Here is a 12,707-nt window from a genome sequence, read left to right as displayed (position 1 = left end):
GACCGAACAGGATTACAACCCAAGTTCACGCCGATGTCGCACTAATTCATTCCGTATTGATTTCCTCAGTTCGTTCATATGTACGTAATCGTCGCCCTCTGGTTCACTATCATCATCGTCACCAAGACCGTCAACATTTGGCATGTCGTTGAATGTAAAATTCTTTGCATTCGCAACCTTGTTGAATGCCTCATCGTCACTCGAGTTGCGGCATATAAAATTATGTATTGCCATTGAAGCCCCAACCAATGGAACCTGCACTTTCTCGAAATCATATTGAGACATGTTATGTAGGAATCCCCATCGCGCTTTTCATATGCGGAACATACATTCAATTGCACTCCGTTAGGACGAGTGCACCGTGTTGAAAATTTCGTTTGCATTTTTTGGCCGTCCAGTTGTGCGAAATTGTTCCTAGTGGTAGCGGCATCCCTTAAACAGCGCCAAAAACCCTTTTTGGTTCTTGTACCCCGCATCAGCAAGGTAATATTTTCCTGGTTGTATTTCGATAATTTTGCGTTAGTATGGTGGTCGATTACAAATATGAAATGCACACAACTAATACAAACAAAAAAACTAGCCGTAATTCATTTAACTTTCTCTGGCATGGGGAATTGTTTGGCTGGGTCCTGTGTTACTTTGTTAAAAACTCTGCTGTCATGCATACTACCCTCACATCCGCAAGATATAAAAGTAAAACACAAATCGAAATCACACGCTGCAAGTATGTTTTGCGTGTGCCGCCCTTTACGGCCAAAATATGACGGTGCCTCCTAAGGCGGGAGATGTGCCTCCACATGTGTGCCGTCAAGCCCGCCAATACTGTCTTGCAGAATCATACAGCATCATGTGAAGGAGAAATGCTATTACTCAAAAAAAGTTTGCCTTACTTTCCGAAAGTGGCTACTATTCATAATTAAATGTGCGAAAAATAAATACCCTCACTTTGAATGGGAAATATTTCTATCGTGACTCTAAGTACGGATGTCTACTGTGTTGTGACCTTGTCGGTCGGCATTGTGCTCTCGTGAACAACTTCATCGTTTTAAGAACTCGCATTACATGATGCCAGCCTGTTTTTCCCGAGTGTTGAAAACGGTCTTCTATGTCCCAACTCGTGAAGCCCCGTAACACGAATATGAACATGCCGACACTCTGAACTACGTCTACACCATGGGGACGCTGTGGTACTGGGAGACCGCAATCCTCAACTAATGTCTTGCACAACATCAAGAACACCTCCTGTGACATCCAAAAATTTTGCTGAAATATTTCATTCCTTCCTCGAAGCATCTCCTACATCCACATACTACCAGTCAATGCGAATGTGTGAAACGGAGTCCTGTCAACATACGCGTACTCTTTGGCAACGCGAGCAATTTTCACCCAAATCATTGATGTTGTCGATTCCATTTCTCCGATCGTCTCTCGTATCCAGGCATTTATGTGGCCATTGCATACAACTCCCGAGCTAGTAGACATTGCAAATTATATGAAATAAGAACTACCAGTTGTAGTGCTTAATTGCCGAAATGAGTTGCACAACTCCATGATATATAACACTCCTGCAGAAGCATATTCAACTACTACGTTGTGTTACTGTGGCCATGTGATTGCCCAAAGCCTAGTACACCATCACACTACCATGTGAATGCTAGTACATTTCCAGGATTGTACAATTTGTAGTTTGCATGCTTACATATAAGCATCTAACGTTCATGTGCTTCTGATTGACGTACGCCACATCAACTTTTTGATTATTTGGTGTGAATTGTTTTGGAATAAAATAATGAACATAAAGAAATGCAAATAAATAAGATAATGAAACACAAAAATATTTTTGCATTAAATAAATAAAAAGCACCCAATAAATAAATAATTTCTTTATTTATTGAAATGTAAGTACTTTGCTGCCTATATTAAATCATTTGAATAAATAAGTGTAGAAAATAAATAAAATAAATAAAGAATAAATAAGTCAATTAAAGAAATGTAACTACTTTGCATCCTATATATATATATATTTTTTTTGTCACAAAAATTAATTTCAACATAGTTAAAAAAACCCATCATTTTCAATGTTTTTTTAACCTTCCTGGGGACTACATTATCTACTTTTTAATTTTGTAGCAATTTATTGGTGTTTGATTTTGTAACCCCAATTTTCATTTTGTCAATTATAAAATAGATTTAACAAATTCAATCCAAATACACTATACGAATGTTGTACTTTGTTTTTCCCAGTAAACTAATGTATGCCCCACAACTCACCATCTGCCTGTGACAAGGAGCAACTAAAATAAATAATAACACAACAAACCAAAAAGAGCCTACAAAGACTTGCATGTACATTTCGTGGCCAAAAGTTGTGCATAACACAACAAGCATGTGACACAACAGTGCCGCCTTGCGGCGTGTATACTCCCATATCGGTTGCAAAGTTCTACAGAATCATACATACACGTCCACACCAAAAAAAAAGAAATGCGAACTGTCTCGCATGTGCACCATCCTAACAAAAAAAAAAAAAACAAATAAAAAAAAAACAAACACACATAATATACTACAGTCTCATGCTAACCAAATAGTAAAATGATAATCCAACCACAAATGCCTAGTCCAAGTCAATAGCACCACCACTCCCGAACAGCCGTGTCCCCCCTTCACGATCCCTGCCAACATTGGCCGCTGTGCAGGCACGTTTCTCTCAACCAGTTCACAATGTAATTCTGGGGGAGGGCCATGATGATGTCCCAATTATCGAGTGAATCCATTATGCCGTATGCGAATGAGAACAACTTACCGCCGGGCTCTAATCCAGGCGTGTTCATAAGCCGTGCAAGACAGTCCCCCACTGTGTTCTCACATTTACCCGTGACAACGTATTACGTGATTTTCAGCTCCCTGCTTTGTTTGCTCAGTACTTCCACAAGATTGTCCATGCTACTAGCGATAGTACTAGGCGCTGCCCACTTGCGCTGTTTTGCATTGGCTGATCCATCCACGGCTGACTAGGGGGGAGCATCGTCAAAGAGGCTACTATCAACCATGTTCTCTCCGACAGTGTCATGGCTTGGCTGTGGTGGTGTGCCTGCACTGAGAGGTCCTGTCCCGCTATCCTCGTTGGCATTGGTTGCAGCAGCATCATTATCGCGCACTTCTGTTAGAGTCCATACATGTTTCCCAGTCGTTGCTGCGCTAGAGTACACGCGCTCCATGAGGTCCACGTGCTCTAGAGGCTCACTCTTGAATTTAGCACATCGGTTGTTCATCTGTGAAGGAGAAAACACATATGTCAGTACAGCTTGAAATGTATTTGCAGCCCTTAAAGTGTACCACCAATGACATTAACAGAGGCAAAACACATGAAGGGATTCAGATGTTGTAATTATAAAACAATAAATGTAACTTTTGAATTAAGTGTACACATCGCACATTGTGGGTTGCCCAACATATGTTAAAGTAGTATGTTCAACAAGTGCTTTGATTTGGAAAAATAGTTATGTGAACAAAATATGGCAACTAAAATCAGCGATGCTAGTACAACAGTACTGGGGAACATAAAAGCATTGTGAAAACATACCGTTTGCACTTTGGCCCACCAATGGTCAGGTGCAGTGAACAAGCCTGTCTCATGGTCGTTCCCAAGCCCTGTCAAGCCGTGGCTGGCATTCTCCAACTTCTTCCTAGAGACCCAATCTTTCTTCAAGTTGTCAAACTTGTTTTTCATTTGTTTGGCTGAATGTAGTAGGCTAGTTTTCTGTAGAAATTTGTTTGCTACGTTCTTATACCCTGCCATGGACAATCCACACGGTTGTCGATTACCATCTTCCATTTCAGCAATGATGAGTTGAAGAAACAGCTTTGTATTGTCGCTGTCGAATTGGCATTTTTGGACTGGCTGGGGTTAAGTTGCTGTGACAGCGTTACCTCGAGACTTTGAAGGGGTACGGGGTGATGATCGGTTTGTTGCCATGAGTAGTGTTGTCCTGCTTGTAACATTTAGAATGCAATATCAGAAAGAAATGAAGTACAGTACATATTGTTTGCATGACCAAAAGTGAAATAACAGTGTAAACACAATTACTGCAGTAATAACAACAAACAGTATAACACTTTCCGAAAGACAAAGTCCGTTTGTACTACACGTTGGGAAAATCTTATGTAACAGGACCAAAACATTTAACTGACAGCAAAGTACATATGTCACTGGACACTTGACATGGAGGACGCCATCTGTATACTCCTTTGATTTTTTTGTTCATGTTATAAATTGAACTAATATAATCTACTGTGCGGAATGAAAGACAGTAACTGAAACAAGTTCATTTTGAATTTAGGTTAATACTTGAAAATGCTAGTTTAGTGGTGTCAGGACTCTAGCCATTTTGTTGTCTAAATTTGCACTCTATATTTTCACTCCCTTTGATTTGTTTTTACTGACAATGTGCTTGCATTATGTTTTAGGTGACTCATTTGCTATGGTTATGAATTGGGACAAAAAATGCTCCAAAAATAGCTTAGTTGCTCATTACTGGTTAATGGTCCCTAAATATATTTAGAGAATGTTATTAAACTAATTAGCAGTTGGCAGTTAATATAGCCAAGTATAAAATTCCAAAAATAACCCCTTACATTCAAGGCAACCAAACAAATACGTACAAAAATTTAATGATTTTATCTAAAAAATGTAGTAAGAAATGACTTACAAAATTCTTCCATATAGAAATTATTTATTGAACTACATGTCGAATTAACTGTAAATTCTACGTGAGTGTTGTATGACCTTCTGTGGCGAATCTCATGATGTTCAGCCAAATGCATGCGACAACTCTTTTTTGTGTGTGTGTGTGTGTGTGTGTGTCTGCGAAATTGTGATAGATCATGGAACCTGCAGAAGATCATTGAAAAAGAAAGGCACAATGGTTAGGTAATGAACTAATGGGACAGGGATTTCTTTCTATTCTCTATGTTCTTCTCCCGTTATTATGTTTAGCTTCTATTTGAATTATCAATGTTAGAAAAACTCTAGACCTAAATGCACTTTGTTGATCATAAGAACTAGAAAAACACAAGTTAACTTTCAATTTCAGAAGACAAAAAGAGAACTATAAAATTCATCCTAACAGCCACCAAAAAAACACTGAAAGCTCTTACTAAACTAACCCCTGTAGTGATGGAAAATTCATCCTAATAGCCACCAGAAATTCTCTACTGGGATTTCAAATTATTAAGACACCACAAAGATGATGGATATAGAATCACTTTGATATCTTCCCCATGGTGTGCTTGGATGTGTCTTGCAATTTAGCCTTTTCATATCAGTTCTGTCTTGACAGTCGGTAAATTAAGGCCTTGTTTTGGTGTAGTTTATAGGGGTTGTTTAACGTTTTCTTTTTTGGAGTCTGTGCTAGCTTTACAACTTATGAGGCAAAAATAACTTCAATAAGCTGATACGAGTTTTCTTTTTTAGTTTTTGTTATATGATTATCAACTTTAAGCTTTCTAGAAGTTGTACCAACAGCATCATAAAAACAGAGTATGGTGTGCGCTCATAAAAACAAAGTATGGTGTCCAATCCATGAAAGAGTGCAACTTTCATATAATAAATCCATTTCACTGTATATGTTACATATATATATATATATATACACACACTACACTTTAGTTAATGAGATGCATTAGAATTCTTAGATCAATTTGTCATTTTGTTAATCTGCAGCTGTTCTAAGTACAGAACACCTTGGTGTTTCAAATCGGATCAATCATTTTTTCACATCCGAAATCACAAGTGCAAACAAATATGGACCAACCATTATGAATGTCATCCGAAATCACAAGTGCAGGTCGTCCACAAGATCAAGAACAACTGTTGTCATGGTTTTGGGTCCGTCACTACTTGCGAGAAGATAGTAAATGGAAGACGGTTTTTGGCGTACCTGATGGTGCAGATCCGGCCAAGGCGAGGACGTGGACGACGAATCCGACGGCAGCTTCGGCGGCGAACGATAAGGTCATCGGTTGTTCGAGGGAGTTACACGGCGCAGCTTTAAGGAGGATTTCGCAATGGCAACCAAACTCTAAAGGAGGCAAATGTAGCCTCGTTTTGCCCTAGGCCCCAATTTATGAGATGAGGGTAGTTTGGTAAATGGTCGAGTTGCGTTTTTGGGTCTTCCCAAATAGTGTGTTTAGCGTTTTTGGTGTGTTCTGTGTTTTTTCCCTAGCCTAAAAACGCAACTTTTTATCAAGCTTCCCAAAATGGCACTAAGGCGCTGTTTGGGAAGTTTGGTTTTTGTTTTTTTCCACTAAAAAACAAATTGGTTACAAAACCAAAAAAAATAATCCAAACAAAATATTACATCAAACCCCATAATTATTTCACTTTTTATTTCACAAATATCACATCCAACCATAAAAAAACCCAACTATCTTCCCAAATACAAAAAAAAATTTCTCCAATAATATCTTACAACTAAAAAAACCTATAAAAAAAACTCACTTCCCAAACACCCACTAAATTACCCTACAATCTTGAATTGAATTAAGCTTATTCTTAGCCCAATAACATTGACGAAATGTCATTTAAATATATATTTCGAGCCATGGTTTATAAGGATTCAGTTTTGATAATCTGAATTATTTATTTTATAAAATCATTTATGTATATATTATTCACAAAAAAAAAGTTGATAATTGTAATCTAATAAATTTATCTCATTTGTCTTTAAAAAATAGGCGATAAATATATATTTAAAATATGATATTTATTTTTTTAATGATAAACATAATAAATTAAATAAATTATAATTATTAAATCGACTTAATTTTTTTATAAATAATATACACCAATTATTATACAAAATAAATAATTTGGATCATAAAAAAAACGATCCCAAAAATCTGAAGAACACGCTGTAGACTGGAGGCAAGTGGCAAAATGGGCTTGTATTGAAATTGCTGCTTATAATTTTATTTTAAGACCTTTTAATATTCTGTTTACGTATAATGGAACTAAACACAGTATAATTGCTATTATTTTATTGAGTAATTATTCACCGTCACCTGGAGACTTGTCAAAACAATCAGTTTATTTTTATTGAGTAAAATCAATGAAAAATTTGATATTTTATGCGTCATTTGTTTCATCAAAAAATATTTTTTAAAAAATATTTTTTACATTTTTTGGTGTTTAGTATGATAGAAAATATTTTTTATTGTCAATAAAAAATAAATTAATTTAGACGGAAAATATTTTTTACTTTGAAAAAGTGAAAATATTTTTTGAATTAAACTTTTACCAGTGCTACCATTGTAATAAAATAAATTATAAGTTTTTAATCTTATCAATTTAAATCTTAAATTTTTTATTGGTTTTAAATTTAAATTATTAGCCTATTTCTATTAAAAGTAAAATTAACAAAAAAATGATATTTTAGTCATGAAGCTCAACAAAAAATTAATATTTCAAACATTTTATGTATATTTACATTGAGTTTAAAAACTAAAATATCTTTTTCTCATTAATTTTGCTTAACAAAAATAGAATTATGGTTTAAATTAAAAATAAATCAAAAATTTTAATTTAAATTAATAAAATTTAAAATTTATTTTGTTCCAAGAGCACTTCCACACTTTGTAAAATACCAAAACATCTTTTGTTATTAACTACGCAGTTCGATTTTTTTTTTTCTTTTGTTTTAAATTATTTTTAGAAATATGTTACAGTATATGCATTATAAAAAAAATAATATTAATTTAATCATGATATAAAATATAATATAAATAAGTATATAATAATTTTAGCTAAATTATTTATGTATATATATCTATGTGTACATATATATCACTACAACAAAAACATACTTTAGTGGCACTATACTAGTGGCATATTTTTAGAAAATGTCACAAAAAATGATATTTAGTGGCACGTTTTTAAAAAATGCCACAAAACGACAAACATAAAAGGTTCTAGTAACATTTCAATGAACAAGTGTCACAAAACTACAACAAAAACATACTTTAGTGGCACTATACTAGTGGCATATTTTTAGAAAATGCCACAAAAATGATATTTAGTGACACGTTTTTGAAAAATGCCACAAAACGACAAACATAAAAGGCTCTAGTGACATTTCAATGAACAAGTGTCACAACACTACAACAAAAACATATTTTAGTGACACCATACTAGTGGCATGTTCTTAAAAAATGTCACAAAAAGAATATTTGGTGGCATTTTTTAGAAAAATGTCATAGAGCTACAAACATACAAGGTTTTAGTGGCATTTCAATTAAAAAAAGTGTCACTTCACTATAACAAAAATGTCACTACAACAAATTTACACTTTAGTGACACTACACTAGTAGCATGTTTTTAGAAAATGCCACAAAAATAAAAATTGGCATTAAATGTTTTAGAAAAATGCCACAGAACCATAAAACATATAAGGCTCTAGTGGCATTTCAATAAAGAAATGTCATATCAATTTTATGACATTTTATAAAATAATGACACAAAAAATTATGTTTGTGACATTTACCAACAGATGCCACTAAACTTTAGTTGCAATGGCATTTTTTAAAAAATATCAGGACACTAGGTAGGTGCAAATTAATTTTTATGGCACTTAGGTGAAAAGTGTCATAAATAAATATTTTATAGCATTTTGAGAAATGCCACTAAGCCAAAAACTTTCCAAGCTTATAATGACATTTTTGAAAAAACAAAAAATGCCAATATATTTTCTAAATTTTTAAAATGCAGTAAATGATTAAAAATAAATGAATTAAACTCAATATACACTACAGGAAAAAGCATATTCGACGACTAAATTTCTTGACCAAAACAACATTAATTGCCAAAAGTAAAGCTTTTTGACGACTAAACAATTTTAGTAGCCAAAAGTCTACAATTGGCGACTAAAACTAAGTTTGGTCACTGATTAAATGGGTTTTAGTGACTAAAAAATTTTCAGTAGCCCAAATTAAAACTTTTTGGCGACTAAAAAAATTTAGTAGCCAAAAGTCTACAATTGACGACTAAAAATAAGTTTGGTCGCTGATTATATGGGCTTTACCAACTAAAAAAATTTTAGTAGCCAAAAGTAAAGCTTTTTGGTGCCAAAAAAAAAACTTAGTAGCCAAAAGTCTACAATTGGCGACTAAAAAATAAGTTTAGTCACCAAAAGTAGTAATTTTTAACGCGCGAGAACTAAAATCCTAAGGCGGGAATAAAATTTTTTGGTGACCAAAATTTTGGTAGCTGAAAGTGCATCTTCGGCGACCAAATCCGATTTTGGTCGACAAAAGTTAAGTTTTTTAGCAACTAAAAAACAATTAGTAGCCAAAAGTATAGAATTGGCGACTAAAAATATTTTTTAGTCGCCAAAAGTGGTCCTTTTTTTATTTTTGTAGTAAATAGTTTATTTTACATAAATTATGTTCAATAAAATAATTATGTTTATACATATACTTTTATATTAATATGGATGTATGTACTATATAAATAATATATGTTGCATATATAATCATGTGGTGCTATAGAGGTGTAGTGGGAAGAGTGTGGTGTATAAGGTTTATGGTGCGGAAGGTTGGCTGTTCGAGTCTCCGCAAGAGCGGATCAAATTGTTCTACAACGAATTATCGTCATGAATGACAATTGATAGCGTCACAAATAGTATCTACCATGACATTAAAGTGTCATTAGAAGAATAGTTTTGTGGCACTTTCAAATGTCACTAAACTAAGAAAATGTTGTAGTGTATAGAACTGTTTAAAATATATATTACAAAATATACAATCTAATTTTCTTTCTGTTGAATTATAAAAGTGTATTTTAAATATATATATATATATATGATACTTTTGTACTTAATTTCAATATAATAAAGTAAATATTCATCTTAATGTTAAAAATAATGATTAAATTAGATAAAAAAATCATTTAAAATTAAAGAATGATTCTAATTTTTTGTTTTGATAAACTTAGCCTTATCGTTCTATAAAAATGTTATTTAAACAAGTATATGTAATAATTTTATTTTAATTATTTATGTGTATTTGAATAATCTTACCCTTATCGTACTATGAAAGTGTAATTGAAATAAATATATAATGATTTTATATAATATTAAATTATAACATAGTAAAATAAATACTCAATTTGACATTAACAATAATATTTAAATTGAAAATAAAAATAATAACATACAATTAAAAGTGATTTTAATTATTCAATTTTTTTATTCAGTTAGAAATAAAAATAAGTAGGAATGGAAGTTATAAAAAAATTTATTTTAAAAAATTAAGTATGTTGAGGTTGGACTAAGAAAAAAATAGATAGATTAATTATGTTGAGTAGTGATTTTTCTTTAATATCTATTTTAAAATTGTTTTTACATATTATCACTACAAGAAAAGGAGTCAAACAAGACGGAATCAATAGCGACGGCGCGCCTCCCGTCGCAAAAAATGGTTTTTTGCGACGGCAACTTATACCGTTGCAAATAAAGGCGTTAGCGACGGCGTTTGTCCCGTCGGTAATAAAACCACGCAGATAGTTAGTAAATGCCGAATTATTTGCGACGGCGTTTTTTACCGTCCCAAAAAATATTACTTTTGAGACGGCATATGTTTGCTGTCGCAAACAGTGGCCATTTGCGACGGCAAACTTCCGTCGCAAAAAGGGGCTTATTAAAACGGCGCCGTTTTATGATGTAATTAGCAACCATTGGCGACGGTGTAAAACGAACCGTCGCAAAAAGTAAAAAAAAAAAAAATTAGCCCCGCCCTTCCCTTTCATCTTGCCGCTCGATGATTTCAGCCAAATCCCTAATTCTTCGAAACATTTTTTTTCCCCCAACTTCCTCAACCGACCTACGAAGGCGAACGGCTCTCTGTAGCGGTGGTGCGGCGGTGCGGCGGCGACGACAACGGCTCTGGTTGGTCCGACGACGACAACGGCTCTGTAGCGGTGGTGCGGCTCTCTCTGCGTATGCTCTCTCTCTCTCTCTCTCTCTCTCTTTCTCTCTCTCTGTGTATATATATATATATATATAGATGAATGTATATTTGCTTTAGCCTCTCTCTCTGTATATATATATATAGATGAATGTATGATGTTTGACATGTTTCATTTAATTACATGACTTTATTTCTCATTACCCTAATATAAAATCAATCAAAGAATTACAAATTTAGCTTATGGGAACAAATAACATAATCGTGAAAAACTCATTTTGTTTCTTAAATTATGATATTCTTGTATCACTTATGGTTTGAACTATCAATTTCAATAATTACATCCCTTAAATTATTTATTTTATTTTATTTTATTTCAAATTATTAATTGTGTTCATATTTTTGAAAAAATATGTGCTGGTAACCATACTTTAGGAAAAAGCTTTCTTCCATGTTTCATTTGAGGTCTGGTAACAGTAAGGCAATAGAAATGTGTATTTCGCATATTTATTTACATAATGGAAAGTGATGGGAATAGAATTTTGGAATTGGTTTGGTATTTGGAAACTCAGTCTGTTATATTGCTATTTCTGCACTTGTCTTTATTCTTTCTATGTATATGTGGATAGGGGTGGGTATATTTGTACTTAGCTAGTAACTCTTTTCTATCATAATGAAACTGTAATGACCTTGAACTTAGTTTTAGTTTGAGGTGAACTACATCTTGACTCGATTAGGAGGTTTTTAGTCTTTTAACATATGATGGCTATGCATTTTGTAAACATTTATTCATTTCTGTATGGCAGATAAGTTTGGGTTTTCTCCTTATTCAAAGTTTATTGTTATTTAGGTAGTATTTGGTTGATGGAGTTGGATAGGCATTTGGAAAGGGAAAGGGAAAGGGAAAGGGAAAGGGAAATGGAAAATGGTGTGAAATGTAGTAATATTTCACTTACTTTTTTTGTAACCCCACATGGGGGAAGTTGACTTGATATTTGTATTTATTCAATAATTCATACCCAATTTTACATAAAAAGACACTAGCTAGTTATGGCTATTATGGTCTCTTTTTATTTATGTGTACAGATGATGGATAAGAGTTGGATTGATTTGCCAAATAGGATGTCGAGCGAATACATTAATGGGATTGATGAATTCCTTGTGTTTGCCTACACCAATACGGTTGAAGGTTCGATGATCAGTTGTCCGTGTAGGAAGTGTGAGAATCGATACTATTTTGTACGAGAGGGTGTACGGGAGCATCTGATTTTGAATGGTTTTTTTAAAAAATACAAACATTGGATTAATCATGGGGAATCTTACGTATCTCTGCATAGTAATCGAGAGAATAAAACATTAAGTAATTTAGACATTGGGGATGATATGATTGGAATGATACAAGGGGCTATGGGAAATCCACATGCCGGTACAAGTGTTGAGGGTGATGAACCACAGGGGCCTAATCCCCATGCATCTGAACCCCAGCTCGGTCCAAATGCAGAGACTGCAAAGTATTTCAAACTTCTTCAAGATGTACAAAGTGAATTGTATCCGGGTTGTCAGAAGTTCACATCTTTGTCATTCATTGTTCGACTTCTACATTTGAAAGTGCTTAATCAGTGGACAGACAAGTCTGTTGACATGTTGCTTGAGTTATTGAATGACGCGTTCCCGTTGGGTGTGAAACTCCCGGACTCATATTATAAAGCTCAAAAGGTCACAACAGATTTGGGCTTCACGTATGAGAC

General features: G+C 33.8%; 1 protein-coding gene across 1 annotated transcript; it reads right to left on the bottom strand.

Annotated features, from left to right (window-relative positions):
* Positions 1-3,011: 3,011 nt before the first annotated feature.
* Positions 3,012-3,835, bottom strand: LOC114294134 (uncharacterized). The gene is made up of 2 exons (XM_028238247.2): positions 3,584-3,835; positions 3,012-3,272 (listed from the first exon to the last, which is right to left on the bottom strand). Exons 1-2 carry the CDS (start codon positions 3,833-3,835, stop codon positions 3,012-3,014), a joined length of 513 nt encoding a protein of 170 aa, XP_028094048.1.
* Between the last annotated feature and the right edge of the window lie 8,872 nt (positions 3,836-12,707).

Source organism: Camellia sinensis, chromosome 1 (assembly GCF_055761805.1).
Source record: "Camellia sinensis isolate YWXY chromosome 1, ASM5576180v1, whole genome shotgun sequence".
Taxonomy (NCBI): domain Eukaryota; kingdom Viridiplantae; phylum Streptophyta; class Magnoliopsida; order Ericales; family Theaceae; genus Camellia; species Camellia sinensis.
The sequence above is the reverse complement of the archived record's forward strand: the minus strand, read 5'-3'. Positions and strand labels throughout refer to the sequence as shown.